Below are 16,591 nucleotides of genomic sequence, written 5' to 3'. Positions count from 1 at the left end.
CAGTCCAGAGAGAGAGAGAGAGAGAGAGAGAGAGAGAGAGAGAGAGAGAGAGAGAGAGAGAGAGAGAGAGAGAGAGAAAGAAGAGAGACAGAAGAGAGAGACAGACAGACAGACAGACAGACAGAGATTGAGAGAGATTTTTGTGGGATTTGTGGGATTTCTCAGGATTGAAAAACATATTCCATGTGTTTTACCAGTTGGTGATTTTGTCAAGGTCTGAATCGGGGGAAGAGGCTGCTCCCTGCCTATCTGAAGGATGAGGGATGTCACGGTAGAGGGTGGAGTCTTTAGCAAATTGATAAAGGGGATTTTTCAGGGTCAGAGAGATCATTGGTGAAGATTAGGAATAGGACTGGGCCTAGAACGCTGCCTTGAGGTACTCCAGCCTTGACAGGGAGAGGAGATGAAAGTACTCCGTTGAGAGCCACACGTTGGCTACGTGAGTAGAGGAAGTCAGTAACCCAAGAGTGGAGTTGGCCTTGGATTCCATAGGCAGAGAGTTTGGAGAGCAAGTCAGGATGCCAGACTGTATCGAAAGCTTGAGATATGTCCAGCGAGACGGCCCTGATCTGATGTTTGATATTGAGGGCCTCCACCATTGTTGGGAGAGCAGAAGCAGCATGTCCAAGATAGAGTGACCTGGTTTGAATCCAAATTGGTGATCTGAGATTAGGTTGTTGGAGAAATGTTAGGATTTCATATCAATTGCGACGATGGATTCCATGACCTTGCTGATGATTGGAAGTAAGCTCATAGGTGTGCAGTTAAGGAGATCGTTTTTCACACCTGTTTATGTAATGCAGTGATATTGTTGATTTCCAAGCAGATGTAAGATGAACTCGGGTAAATGATGGGGTGAAAAGTGCAGAGGAGAGAATGTGCAAGAGCAGCAGAGCAGGTTTTTGGGACGCGTGAGCTGACGCCGTCCAGTCCAATTGCAGAATCAGAGTGAAGTGTTGCCAGAAACTTCTCCATCTTCTCAGGTGTAAAATACATCGGGTCCCGGAGCATTTGGGTGTGACTGGGTAGGGTGGGTACAGAGAGCGAAGGATTACGGACATAAGATTTTGAATCAAACACAGAATTGAGGCATTCAGTCTTCTCACTCGCCGAGTCGACTGAGGTGTCATTTGGAGGGAAGGGATGGTGCGACAGCATACTCTAGATACCGACTTAACAAGGCACCACCGGGTTTTAGAGGAGAGAGACAAGTTTGAAAGTCCATTCTTGAGATTGGACAAACATTGTTTTCTGGCTCTCCTGAGAGTGGACGCACACTTGTTGCAGGCATTGTGGAAGGTTGTCTTCAGTCGCCTTTGCCTTCATGTGAAATGTGATGTATTAACCTCAAAGATGTAAGAGTAGGAACTGACATTCCTCTTAAAGCTGGGTAGATCGTAAGATAATGGGAAGATAATGGGAAGTTGGTCGTGTGAAATCTGATTCAATTCGACTTTTAAACATAATTTTCAGGATTTAAACAAAGGAGTGGCAATAACAAAATGGTTAATCCAATTTTTTTCTGTTCCTGAATGAAAAATCAGACTCACGGAAATATAGGAATACGAGAGATGTCCATAGATGTGAGGTGTCTAGTTCGTACCATTTCCTGTTCATACATTTGAGCGTCGGCCGAGAATATAACACAAGCACGCACGCACGCACGCACACACTTCACCTTTTAGCAATAGATGCAGAAATCTAGTATAATTTATTTTGTGGTCCTGGAACCAAACAAGCCCCAGATATGTCCATCCCATTGGTGTTCAGAGGCACCTAATCCAGATACACAGTCCATCCACTGATAGTGTTCCGCCGGGGGCTTGCGTAGCACATGCCCGTCCACTCGGGCCTTGCATCGACCCACATCACCGGGAGTTTGTACTATGAGCAGCAGCTGCCTGTTCAGCGATGTTGACCTTCACAAGCACATGATCAGATGAACCAATTGGAGCAGAGGAAGAGCACAAGGCTTTGGCAGGGAAGTTGGTCATCGCCGTATGCTCTGATACCATTGCGTATTGAAAGCTTCTGCTGATTGGAAGTTAAACTGGCTGAAGATTAATGGAGTTTTGTCATACAGTTTGATGGATCGTGCACTTCAAGCAATAGTGCATTGAGAACCACTCCCTTGGAATCTCATGCCATAACCTGATTGGAGGGAGAGATTGTAAACAATGGAGGATGAGTGAAGTTACAGAACAGGAAACAGGAAATTGGAATTTATCCAGAGTATCAGCCTCCTTGGTCTTGCAAAATATCTGGTGGAATCGTTAATATGCATAACTTGATAGTAGCAGACTGCTGATGATCCAAAAACAGGTGTGGTGTGAATGCGGAGGAGGGGGAGAGAGGGGAGGACAACAGGCCAGGGCAGTTAAACCCTGGCAGGGGAGACGTCAAGCCGGTGTCGACCCCTCCCGAAATACAAGCAAATGAAGAACTGCTATGGGAAAACATGGGTAGCACCAAGAAACTTGATTCCCTCCTGAGAAGCATTCACCTATCATACACACATGCTGTTATGCAATGTGTGTCAAACATTAATAAGCCTTCCAGATTGAGAGAGACAACTACACACCAATCCTAACTGGCTAAAATGATTTCAAAATGGCAGTGACATGATCGAAAGGAGCCGGATTTAATATAAGTTAGTTTCACACCTTGGTTTATAACAATCACTGATATCACTAGCATCATAATCAGCCTTTTGCCTCGCTCTATATGCATAATGGTGAGAACGTCTGGGATGTCATTGGTTCGAACCCCGACTGAGTCATACCAAAGATTTTTGATATGATACATGCTGATTCCTTGCTTGATGCTCAGCATTTAAAAGGATAGAGCACAAACAAACACCCATAGGTTGGTAATAACAGCACAGGCTTTGATGGGCATCATGGCCTCCTCCTGCATTGAAGTTCCTTGTAAGGGAACTCGTGTTATTATTATTATTATTATTATTATTGTTATCAGTACTATCTAGGGGGTATATAATGCCTGTGGCTATTTCCTCCCCCCACCCCCCCACTCCACCTCCCTCAGGCTGGCCGACTCCTCCTCCGCAAGGTAGTCACTGAGGTTCTTGGCCTTCCGTGGGATGAGATTCGCCTTGTACGCACAAAGCGTGGTCGGCCCATGCTGTACAGGAACCCTTCCACTCCTATCTTGGCGAGCAGTCTTGCTGCTGTGGCTACTCCAGGCCACCGTGGCTTAGATTTTAATGTTTCTCACCAGGGTGGCTTTGCTGTTCTAGCTGCTGAAGAGCGACCTGTAGGTGTGGATGTCATGAAGAGAGAGTTGAGGGGTGGGTAGTTTTTTTTATTATTCATATCTTTACACCACATATGTCTAAAATATCCTGTTTGTCATCATTAACTTGACTGAAGTGCGGCTTGGAAAGGGCTTTGCATTTTTTTTCTGGATATTTTTCGAATATTTGTTTTCCAACAGCATAATAAGATAACTGAACACTGAATAAGAGTCAAATAAAGCTGCAGCACAACCCGGGTGAGAAGAGTCAAATAATAAAGAAGCACCAGCAAGAAGATGTTCAAAATTTAACAATCAAGATGAACAAGAGCGAGGATTGTTTTGCAATACATGTCCCCTACCGATGTGATATTTTCTCGAATCGATGTGTCCCCTACCGATGTGAAGTCCAAAAAGGGCATAACTCTGTGAAAAATTGACGAAACGCCCTGAAACTCAAACTTGTTCTGTAACTTATCATAATAAAGCCATGCACCAAGTTTCAGTTGAATATGTTAAAAGGTATGGGACAAAAAAGTTGGGAAAAAAAACCCCGCAGGCAGTACGGATGGACGGACAGATGGACCGAGAGCAAACATGTAGTCCCCTCCAGTAACATTGGTGGGGTACGAATAAAACAAAGGATATCAAAACTCTCTCTCTCTCTCTCTCTCTCTCTCTCTCTCTCTCTCTCTCTCTCTCTCTCTCTCTCTCTCTCTCTCTCTCTCTCTCTCTCTCTCTCTCTCTCTCTCTCTCTCTCTCTCTCTCTCTCTCTCTATCGAGTGCAGACTGTGGCTGCTGGTTGCATTATTGGTTGGGACGTGGCTATGCCGCTGATGCAGTGTCCCCCCCCCCCTTACCAGTATACTGGTACTCATTTTGCTGACCTCGGAAGGATGACAGGCTGAGTCAACCTCCTGGTGTATTAATTCAGCGGCCAACGGGGCTTGAACTCAGGACCCTTTTAATCCCAAGCTGCCACCCCAACCACTAAGCCAACACCAGGCTGTATCAAAACAAGGGAGCAAGTAGTTTCCTCGGATCACTAATGATGCAGTCGATCAACGATACCATTTTTAATACTCAAATGAGCGATTAGAATGTACATAAAATATGGACAAATCAAAGTCATTTAATAAAGCTCAGTCTGTTTCCACACTCAGTAAGGTGGGATTTGAGGACAGTAAACACACCAGACCAGGAGTTGATGGTAAAACGGGTTTCCTATGTAACTTTTGGGAGGCCAATACATCTCTCCTAGGTGATCGTAATGTAATGTTTCCTCCTTGACTAAAAATTATTCTACCTTACCCCTTTATCGGGGCATTCCCCAATTTCCCATGTATCTGTCAACTAAACCACAGGCTGCTGCCAGATGAAGGCCTCAATATCAAGTCTGTCCATTCTTATATCTATCTATAATTCCAGCAATGTGTGTGTGTGTGTATGTGTGTCTGTGACCGCTGTTTCTCGCCAACCACTGGTCCGATCTAATTGAAACTTGCCAGGTATATTGCTGGGGACCTGAGGATGTGCCTTTTCAAGGTTTGATATTAATCGGACAAGTGCTTCCCAAGTTATGGCCATTTATTTACCAAACCAATGACAAGACACGTTGTTGCATGGGCGTGGCCGATGGGGAAGGGAAGCTCAGCTGCGTTCCCCATTACGGGTTACAACGTACGGGCTTCCAGATAATGATGACTTCGTGTATTCTAATAATTTCTCGATTTCTTATGCGCATTTATAGATAAACACAATGCCCCAAGTTATGATCGTTTTCATATTAGACGGTGTATAAATTTCGGTAACATCAGAGTGAGCTGGTGTGCTCCGAACCAGGAAGTAAATTATTATTTTTTCTCTCTTCTCTTCTCTTTTTGTTTTTCCTTGCGATGACATTGCGAAAAGGCAAAATACGTTGGCGCTAATTGAATATTTGGGCATTAAAACTAAATTGCGAATAATCGTAACTGCGAATAATATGCGAACTTCCGGGCCACGCACGTACGGGCACGCAAGAGCGAAGAAACAGCCTGTGTGGTTGTTGTTTCTTGCTCGCTGTTTGAATATTTATTTTTTATTATTATTATTTTTTTTTACTGGCACATACTAGTACTATTAATTCCTTTACAAGGAACTTCAATGCAGGAGGAGGCTATTTGGCCCATCAAGCCTGTGCTATAGTTGCAAACTTGCAGTTGTTTGTCTGTACTCTATCATTTTTAAATGCTGAGCGTCAAGCAAGGAAGCATCACGCATCATTTCAAAGCCTTTGGTATGACTCGGCTGGGGTTCGCACCACCGACCTCTCAGAATCATAGTGGATGCCGTCATGTCGAACCTTTACACCACTGAGTTTGGTCGCTCTTTTCTCTGCAATCGAGCCCATTGTATGCCCTGAACGCATTTTTTTTAATTTTTTTTTTATTTTTACCTCTCCTTTCAGTATACGCGCAGTCTAAAAAAAGTCATGCACAATGGAAAGATGTTTCCACATTTCATTTTGCTATTGAATGTTCAAGAAACAACGCTATCTTTCAAATGAAATTAGCTGCAGCACAATCCAGCTGAGACCGAGGAAGACACTCTGATGTATTCTTTCAGAAACAAAATAGATTGACTTTGTATGAAGCTAATTTATCCAACCGTGAAAGCCCTGAGTCGTATTTATCATTGTGTGTCTTGCATTGGCTAATTGTAATTGAATGCTCAAATCACAATAAGTGCACACGTCTGCCATATGCAGCAATGTGGTAAGGTAATTGGCTGCTGATGTGAGAAATTAATTCCTTCCTTTGTTTTCTTGCGTATTCCAGCAATTCATCTTGGAGATCCATAGAATTTGATGAAAGGGTAGAATTTATTAACACAAACTCAAGGAGCTGCTCAATTGGAAATTGAATCCACAGAGAAATCAGAAGTTGCTACTCTGCCACTTTGGTGCATTCAGATTTGGCTCATAGAAAAAAAAAATTACTGAACAGCTGGCATCTCGTAATGGAAGCAGCATTCTGCCCAGGCTTTCCACCAATATCTCTCTCTCTTTCTTTCTCACACACACACACACACACACACACACACACACACACACACACACACACACACACACACACACACACACACACACACACACACACACACACACACACACACACACACACACACACACACACCTGAACAGCTGGAGTCATTCATGAGAGGAAACCTAAGCCAAAAACTAATGAAGATCCAAAAAACAAAAATAAAATTGATGACAAAGACTGAGAGGTGATGATTGCTGAAAACAAACTCGAACGAGAAGGGCACTCGGAAGAGCACTTACCTCTGTCATGTAATGCCTGATCCACGAGAACATATCTGGCCCAATACATTTTTGAAATATCATGCGATATATCGTTTTTGAGCCCGATCTCTCAATGGTGAAGAATCACTTAAAAAAATTATAGTAGTCGGATCCGGATCCAGATCTTCACCAAAATCGAATCAATTTGTCCTTGCCCACACCCAACCTGTCCACCAAGTTTCGTCCGAATCCGTCCACAACTTTTTGAGATATCGTGCTGTATATTTGTTTAGCCCTATCTCCCAATGGTGAAGAATCCCTTAAAAATTATCAGATCCAGATCCGGATCTTCACAAAAATCTAATCAGTTCGTCCTTTTCACACACTGAACCTGTCCACCAAATTTCATCCGGATCCGTCCACAACTTTTTGAGATATTCTGCGCACAAAAACAAAAACAGACAAACTGATAAACAAACAAGCAGTCATAGACTGGAACTTACAAAATCGTCAACTTGACCTCTGACCTTGTCTAATAAAAGCTGTCTCTCGAGAAGGTAGTGACGCAAACCGGAAGTTTCTACGATGATTCTGTACCAAACCATCAAAAATAGAATGTTTGACCTCACCGTGACCTTGACCTTTGACCGATTTTGACCAAAATCTAATCAGCGCTAGCCATCACCCTCCTGAATCAGGTGGTGTAATTCGACATTGGTAGCTTCTTCCGTTCTCGAGTTACCGTGCCTACAAACAAACACACAAACACACAAACAGAGGACGGAAGTCATCAATATACTTACGAAATCTAAAAACAGACAGAAAGGGGTGAAAACAGTAACCTCCTTCATCTTCGGTGGCAGAGCTATATATAAATGAGAGCAAGGAAGATTAAAAAAAAAAATTTACGATGAAGTTAACGTCGAGAGAAAGCAAAAGCAGATGTTTGAAAATAACCTAAAAAGATTCTACTACAAACTAAAGAAACAAAAGGAAAATGTATCAAGTCTCCTGAGAAAGATAAACTTGAAGATTTCTGGAAAGGAATTTCTGAAGACCCCAAAAAACAAGGAGGTAAAATGGATCCAAACCTTGGAAAAGAAAATACAACATCTTAGCAAATTACCCCCAGTGATAATGGATGACGAAGAAGAAGAAGAAAATAAAACTTGAAAAAAAACGTCAAACTTTAAGAGCCCACGCCCGGATGGAATCCCAAACTTCTGGTTAAAGCTACTAGATGCTCTCCAGAATCATTACACTCAAGCATTCAACAAACTCATCCATCCAAGAGGAAAAGGTAATAGATGAGTGGCTCACAGAAGGTAATGCCTTCCTCCTCTGAAAATCTGAAAAAAACCGAATGACCTCACAAATATAGACCAATAATATGTCTACCAACAACATAAAACTTCGAACAGGAATCATCACAGAAATGATGCACCACCACCTAACACCAGAAGGAGGCCGAGAGACAGAAGAGAAGGGATGTAAGAGAGGATGCTGTGGAACAATAGATCACCTACTACGAAACGAGGCCATACTCCAACTGTAAAACGACAAGAACCAAATTGTCCACAGCCTGGATAGACTATAAAAAGCTTTTGATCATGTTCCACATTCATGGATGATAAAATGCACGCATGTATACAAGATCAACCCCCAAATAATCAAAATTGATTGACAAAGCAATGGAACGCTGCAATACCACATTGATATGACAGCACTCGGAAGGAAAGATCGAAATACCAGGGATGAATATATGACGTGGGATCTTCCAGGGTGGCAGCCTTTCACCCCTCCTGTTTTGCCTGGCCCTCGACCCACTGAACAACCTCTCCAATGAGTCAGGACAAAGATTCACCCTAACATCCAATAGAAGAATGTCCAAAGAAACAGGAAAGATGACATCTACCGTACATGTATGATTTAAAACTATTTCAACCAAATGATGAAAAATTGGCAGAACAACTGAAATTAGTGAAATGGTACTCTGATGGCATTCAGATGGAATTTGGGTGAGATAAGTGTGCCAACTGCACATTCATACAAGGTAAACCAACAAAAACAGACAACATGAAAATCGACATGAACACGACAATACAGGAGCTCGAAGCTATACGAGGAAGTATCAGACATACAAATACCTCGGAGTAGAAGAGGGCCACCAAATATGTCACGTACAAATGTGAAAAATAATTACCAAACAATACCTGCGTAGAACAAGGCTAATCCTAAAAATATACCTTTTTTCCAAGGAACAGAATCGAAGCCATAAACCAACTCGCAGTACCAGTATTAGAATACAGCGGTGGAATAATAAACTGGCCACAAGCGGAAATGAACAAACTAGATATTAAAACAAGAGAACCCCTCACTATGCACAAAATGTTGAATAAAAATCATCGCATCCCAAAAATGTACCTGCCGAGAAGAGGAGAGGGCAGCAGCCTGATGGAACTCAATCGAGTGCACAGAATGACAACCACAGGATCGGCTGAGTACGTGAAAAGTTCAGACAACAGAGTCCAATTTGTACACAAACACGAAGACAGCAGGCCAGAAAAGATACCTCGCAAATTTTTTCCAAAAACAGGTGTGAATAGAAGGTGTCGCACATGAAACCAAAACACCCAATGAGTACAGTCCCGATGATTGCAAAAAAGACAAATAAATATATAAAATGAAATATCAACAGATATACACCGACAACTGGGAGAATGACAAAAGAGCAGGAAGATATTTAAAAAAAAAAAAAAGAGTTGGACAGATTGGGCATAGACAAAGAAGGCTCATTGGAATGGCAAAGAAGAGGTCAGCAAAACTGGAATGGTGAACAAATTGTTGTAACTGCTCTCACATCAAGGTCATCATACCAATGGCTTGAAGAAAATAGCAGGACTGAGCCAATCGGATAAGTGTAGGTTCTAAAAGGTAGAAACAGAAAGCATGTGTCACCTCCTCTTAGGATATAAAAAGCTCCTGTCAGAACAGCTGTACATGCAAATGCACAACATAGTATGTCCAGGGTGGCCTGAAAGTCACTTTACCCCTCCCCAGTGAAACATTTGTTCTTAAACTTTTAATATACAGGTTTTATTGTACAGTACTTACAATATTTTATCAGTCATTGTATCTGTATGCACGCGATAGTTCTCCTAACGCTACTGAATTCATCACCAAGTCCTCTTAGACATCTTTTGTAGCATTTGTGGAGTAACTTGTGCGAAAGAGGCCATGACTGCTGCACACAATTCTTCGTTCGTCCTCCACCGGTTTGTGACACTTTCTCCTTGATGAAGCCCCACAGAGTTTTCTGGAGTTGTTCGATTTTGACTATGTTGTGGTCATGGTAGAGGAGCTGGTGATGTTGGTGATCCACGTCCAATCCATCGTTGAGGCAATGTTTCATTGAGAGAGTCACGAACATGCATAGCAAAATTCGGGGGGCATGCCATCTTGTTGAAACCAGTCACTTTCAGCTATTCCCACATTAATAAGTCTTGGTACCAGCCAGTTTCGTAAAATGTGCTTGTAAGCTACGCTGTTTACCAGTCCATCAGAAAAATAGGGACAAAATAAATGTTTTGAGGTCATTCCGAACCATAGCATCATATGTGGAGGATGATGCTCCAATTCCAATGTGAAATGTGGATTTCCCTTCAACAATAACACCACATTTCATACCCAAGAGCATAGATAGAGGGCACATTCTTCCGAAACAACACTTTTCCTCAAGATAGGGCAGTCGGGAAGGTGTCGAGCAAGACATCACATGATGCACAGCGGTGACCCATGTCGGCATCACTCGAGTCATTCACAAATGATGGACGCAGGTGTTTCTACTGAAGATCTTTTTTCATGTGAGTGTGCATAGTGGTCCACGGTGTGCCAAGTTCATTGGCTCTCTTTGCTGTTGACTTTCTCGGTGACCAGTCAACTGATGCCAACACAGCACTGCACGTGTTTCTTCTTGTTCCTGGTCTTCCACTGCTCTTCTTATCCTTCACACTTCCTGTTTCAAAATCCCGTTTTCCCCCACTTTAACAACCTCTGCCTTGGTTGAGAAGGTTTTTCAAAGCGTTCCGCAAAAGCTGTCCCCACACTTGAGCAACTGTTTGGCCTGTGTGAGCCCTTTCATGCACCCAAACACAAACAACTATTTAACCACTCTTTCACACTGTGACAACTTGTGTCTGACATGAGGTCTCACATCCTACTGACTCCCACGTCACTGAGTCAGTGTTGCTGCATAACATGGCAGGGTTGGCAGAGGGGAGGAGAGAGAGGGAGTTGCGAGAAATGTAGCAGCGGTAAAGTGACTTTCAGGCCACCATGTAGAGTTTTTCATTGGCACATCTGCAAAAAAAAATTACAATATCCCAGTCGTAGAAAACTCGTGGAAACATGAACCAAAAGCAATGATTGAAAACAAGAACATAGCACTTACCTCCGACCTGATGATCCCATCGAGCGTGAACAAAGAAAACAAAGCATTGCGACCGGACATAGTACGCGTGTATAAAAAAAGAGAAAACATGGCATTGCTAATTGAGGTTTCAGTACCAAGCCGTTTTGACATAAACAATGAAATAAAGAAAATGACCAACTACAGTTGAAAGCTGTCCGGGACTCAGTGATGATCCTGAAAAGAGACCTCGGAACAAAACTTTGAGAGCAAGAAAACTTCACAGCTTGGTCCATGAATCGTGATCCCTTTCCAAAACAGAGGTGGCATCTTTGACCCTTGGGAGGCTCTATTCCACTTTCTGAAACCCGCATATGGAGATAACAACCAACGATACACACACACTGGATGCAGCAGTCTGGCCAGAGTCTTTCTCGCAGTTTCTCAGCCTCTCTCCATCAGCTGTTGAATGTTTTGGCAAATTATTTGTCTCCAGCTTGGCTCCTGCCTCTCAAACCCTTCCAATCAAAGCTACAGGCAGCCTCAGAGAGCACCACCCAGGAAGGTCTATTTATTTCCTGTTAGAGCATAACATAACATTTAACTAATATTCATACAAGCCAGTAGGCGGCGATGGGTCGCCGAGCATGGAAACTATAAGATATAGAGCAAAATGGATGTCATATAGCGGATAGGGAATCACCTTAAGATTATGCATATCAAATCTTATCCAGTTCCATCTACTGATAACTACTCGGTATCTATTTGAATGAAAAGTACCGAAAATGCGGTTTGAAATCAGAAATCTCCAAAGTTTGAGGGGGTGCTGTGGGTGAACAAAGATCGAAATCGAAAATCCGGCTCGATCGTTTGTGCACAATGTATTCCAGACGATTAGTGTGAATTTTCATGACCATCCGACCATAACCCTAGGAGGAGTAGCATTTGGCGCGAAGGCACCTCCAGCTCTCGCATATTATCCATTTTTGCACTAATTGACCTTTGACCCCTGACCTCAGCGAAGTCGGTCAATATGTCCTGAGGCTCAATATGTCCTTGTAGTACTCATTGAGTACCATGAACCTGCAAAGTTTCATTCGTATCGATGCACTCACCTGGTCGCTAGGGGGCCTTCAATTTTCGCCAATTTTCGCGCATACCCTAATTGTAGGGGGCGCTGCGGGTAAAGTATTCCATATATCACAAAAACAGGAATATATTTGATAGAGCATCACCTGTAGATCATTCGTGCCAAATTTCATAACCCTACGTGGGATAATGGCTTTCGGAATTGATTTCGCATGAACGGTACCGATTTTGAAGTTTTTTCGGTTGTTGCTGGGGAACCAAAGCGTCCCTAGCAACCATCACAATTTCCAAAGCATGAGGTCACAAGATGTACCTACCACCTGAGTTTGGTCAAAATCCACCCACATTTACTACCAATTATGCTGATGACAAATGAACAAACATCCAAACAAACATCCAAACAAACAGACAGAATTACTGACAATAAGGGTCACCGATTTCGGCGACCCAATATAAATGTACATTTTACTTATAATGCACCACCATCTCAGGTAATCCTCCATCTCTTATCAAAGGTAATGGCCTGAAAACACAGGCTTCCTGATATTAAAGAAGTGGGGAAAGAATTTGTAATCCATGGAAAATCTCATGCCGAAGAATAAATACAATATACACACTTCGGTTAGGAAGTCAGGTCAGGCCAGAGAACATCTGTGACTTGCTACAGGTACCATGTAAACCTGTACTAACCTGTTCCATGGTCGGGTTGTCGGCGACTAAACCGTCTCCCCTACCAGGTTTTTTGGTGAGGAGAGTGTTTGGATATGGACACCCAGCAGGATGAAGAACAAAACCTGTCAAAGGGCGGAGGAGCTCCTTGTGAGCCAATGGCCATCCATATCTAGTGCCTAACTGTGTCTGCCGACATCCTCCTGCAGTTGGGTTACTTTTTATTAGGAGGTTGGTGGCAGGATTTGTACTCCGGTCACCGTAAAACCCTTCATTCCGCAAAACATTCCAAAAGCATAAAAAATCTGAAAACCCACTCCGTGGGAGTACCTCCTGTGCTGCTTCCCTTCGCAGGGCAGCTCACCGGATGACGGGATTTGGGCAAAGCCTTCGGGACCCTAAATCTTTGAAGAAAGGAGGGAAAGCACGGGGTAACATTCCCGGGTCAGATTGCGGGAGAGTGTGTCGGAGTTGTGCTGAAGTGTCGTCCACCAGACGGTCTCCTTGGGTTAATCTGAGGCGGTCCCTTCGGGTGGGTGCCTGGAATGTCCTATCCCTAAGAGGGGATGATAACCTGTCTCTGTTATCATCTGAGCTCAAGCGTTTGGACATCGGGATTGCAGCACTCTCTGAGGTTCGGAGACCGGATTGCGGTGAGATCATCGTGGGTGGTTACACCTACTATTGGTCTGGTCACTCTGATGGTTACCATGCCCAAGGAGTTGCTGTGGCTGTGTCCAATAAGCTGACTCCAATGCTAATTGAGGTGACACCAGTCAACGAACAAGTTATGAGATGACCGGTCAACAATCGTATTATGAGACTATGGATTCGTCACTCCTTAGGTGTAATTTCCCTGGTCTCTGTATATGCTCCAACTGAGGCAAGTGATCTCACTGTGAAGGATGCATTCCATGCCGCGCTCGAGTCTGTGGTTGATCAGTACCCCAGGCGAGATACTTTTCTAGTCTTGGGGGATTTCAATGCATCGACAGCAACAGATAGAGATGGTTATGAGGTGTGTGTTGGTCCCCATGGGTCTGAAACTGTGAACCAGAATAGCACTAATTTCCTTGACTTTGCAAGAAGTCATGGACTTCGGGTGGCCGGTTCATGGTTTCAGCGCCCACAAGCTCATCGCTGGACTTGGTATTCCAACGCTGGTGGTGTGGCAAAGGAGATTGACCATGTCCTCGTTGATGGTCGCTAAAGGATGATCCAGAACTTCAGGGTCTACCGGATTGCTCCATTTCCTCAATACTGACCAGTGGCTTGTTGTAGCAACTCTGAAGTTGCACCTTAAATCCAGGAGAATGGTACCATCCCAGCCTCGGTTGGATGTTGGCAAGCTCAAGGATGAGAGGGTAGCTGAGGAATTTGGAAACAGGTTGAGTGGAGATTTTGGGAGGTCTGGGTGCTTTGGGTGATCTTGAAGAGTTGTGGAGAGCCTTGATGTTGCCGGTAGATGTTCCGGAACTCACCGGAGGGCGAAGAAGAATTTTGTCTCTCAAGGGACACTGGATACCATTGTCCAGAGTCGCAGGGCCAGGCTGAAGGGCAAAGCTGAGCTGTTCAGGGAACTGAGGCGTAAAACTGTACGTGCACTAAGGGTGGACAAGGAGGCCTATGTGCAAGGAATCTGTGAGGGCGTAGAGCATCACCATGGTCAGGTGATTCTCCTCCTGCTTACAGGAGGAGAATTGCGCATTGCGTTCGTCCAAGCCCGTCCCTCAGTGTACTGCAGTTAGAGCAGAAGGTGGTAGGCTCTTGACAGAGGAGGCCCGTATGGAGGCCCGCTGGGCCAGTTACTTTGATTATCTGTACCAGGCTAATCCACCAGCTGCTGAGTTGGATGTCAGGGGTGTTACAAACTCTGTTGCTGACCCTCAAATCAACTGTGGTCCACCTTCATTTGTGTAAACACAGGCTGCAGTGAACTGGTTGAAATGGGTAAAGCTCCTGGAATCTGTGGCATCCATGCTGAACTTCTCAAGGCTGGTGGAAATGCTGCACTCGTGTCGTTGCATGCAGTTCCGTGCTCTGCCTGGAACACAGGCATCATCCCAACTGACTAGAAGAGGGGCCTTGTTGTCCCTCTCTGGAAAGGGAAGGGTGATCGCCAAGACTGCAACAACTACCGAGGGGTGATGCTGCTCTCAGTACAGGGCAATGTCTTTGCTCGGATAATTCTTAATAGGGTTCGCCACCATCTGCTTGAGCACCACCGTCCAGAGCAGTCAGGCTTAACACCAAAGAGGTCAACGATTGACCGTATCCTTGCTCTTCGTGTCCTCACCGAACGCAGACTAGAGTTTGGGCAAGGGCTGCTTGCAGCCTATGCTGATATCTGTAAAGCGTTCAATTCAGTGACTCGGGATGTCCTCTGGAGGAGTCTTGGTCTTCGTGGGGTGCCACCAAAACTGTTCCATCTGATGTCTGAACTTTACTCTGTGACTGAAAGAGCTGTGAGATGTGGTGATACCATCTCTGACTTATTTCCAGTTGTTACTGGAGTTCGTCAGTGGTGTGTACTGGCCCCCACATTTTTCAGCACTTGTATGGAAAAATACATCCATTGACAAGTCTTTTGTCGTCCTCGCTATGGTACCAATCCAAAGTCATAATGCTTGTGTGAATATCATTGAATCCTTTAAATCCACCTCCCAAGCAGACCGTCCATTTTGAATTTCGAAGCACTCCCTGGTCTGTTCATGGATTCAGATATCAAAGCTGACAAAGAAAACTATTGTCACATTTTGTTTTTGACATTCAGATGGTGTTTATTCCCAAAGATCTCACCCGGCATTGCCTTCGAGAATATCTTCTCTGGTTATATCTGTCATCTCTGCCTGAAAATATAATCCTTGAGCTGCATTATGACACAGAACGCGTTAAGTCAAAGGGCTTTTAAATCATTTTATCTAAAAAAAAAAAAATTGGCAAAATGGCTTTGAGGCACAGTTGGGTGGAAAAGCTTGTTATTATTCTGTGTTGATGTTTTGCATTTATGTCACACTTTCTTTTCACACTTTCCACTTGTGTTATCGATGCGTTGAAATTCCATGCCTCGGGGATGTCGACGCACGTCATTGCTTTTATTTATTATATGTATATATTTTTTGGCATGCTGTATTTTTAACTGTTCTGCTTGAAAGAATCGGTCTTTATCCCAGGTCACCACCGACTTCAAAGGAGATGCTCCAAATGTTGCCTTCGTTGCTCAATCGGACGAGCTTGGGTCACTTCAGATGTTAATCCTGGTGTTGGGTTAGTAGTGGTTAAGGTGGCTGGCTTAGGATCCTAGAGTCCTGAGTTTGAGCCCTGTTGGACGCTGAATTAACACTTGGTGGGGTTGACTCAGCGTGTCATCTTTCTCAGGTCGGCAAAATGAGTACCAGCATACTGGAAACACGAGGCAGAAACGGGGGGGGGGGGTGGAACTGTATCAGCGGCACAGCTGGCTCCCAGCAATGATGCAACCATCAGCCACGGGCTGCACACGAAATACTAACACTTCATACTTTAACAAAATGAATCCTGGTGGGAAATGGTGGACGTTAAGACGCTACGAAAGAACAATTGAAGCCAATGGAGTGAAAAACAACGGAACACTTTGTTGTGCATTTGCTTATTTCGAGCAAACCTGCCGCTATGAGAGTGAGAGAGCAGTGCAAGCGTGGCATTTTTGCCTTAAATTTCAAAAGACAATTTCTTTTGCTTTAATTTGTGTTGTGTTCTCAAATATTTTCTTTCATTTCATCAACTAGCAAGTTGCCCGTGCCCGCATGGGATTCCAAACAGGATCGGGATCAAAGAGGCAAAAATGCAAATGACTTCTGTCATCGAGCCTGCAGGCTGGGAGCAACAATTCACATTTATTGCCACGT

General features: G+C 44.0%; 1 protein-coding gene across 14 annotated transcripts in view; it reads left to right on the top strand.

Moving 5' to 3' along the window:
* Window positions 1–16,591, top strand: part of AASDHPPT (aminoadipate-semialdehyde dehydrogenase-phosphopantetheinyl transferase) — a 123,692-nt gene that overhangs the window by 12,952 nt on the left and 94,149 nt on the right. For all 14 annotated transcript variants that reach the window (XR_015050843.1, XR_015050848.1, XR_015050847.1 and 11 more), the window contains one exon: window positions 3,046–3,307. Coding sequence is in view for 3 of the 14 variants with exons in the window: in XM_085852782.1 (XP_085708908.1) it covers window positions 3,046–3,307 (262 nt within the window). In the remaining 11 variants the exon portion in view is untranslated. The remainder of the gene's footprint in view (window positions 1–3,045; window positions 3,308–16,591) is intronic.

This window comes from Eptatretus burgeri, chromosome 13 (assembly GCF_056783735.1).
Source record: "Eptatretus burgeri isolate ZD-2024b chromosome 13, Ebu_testis_v1, whole genome shotgun sequence".
In the NCBI taxonomy this organism is placed as follows: domain Eukaryota; kingdom Metazoa; phylum Chordata; class Myxini; order Myxiniformes; family Myxinidae; genus Eptatretus; species Eptatretus burgeri.
This window is presented reverse-complemented; position numbering and strand designations above follow the sequence as displayed.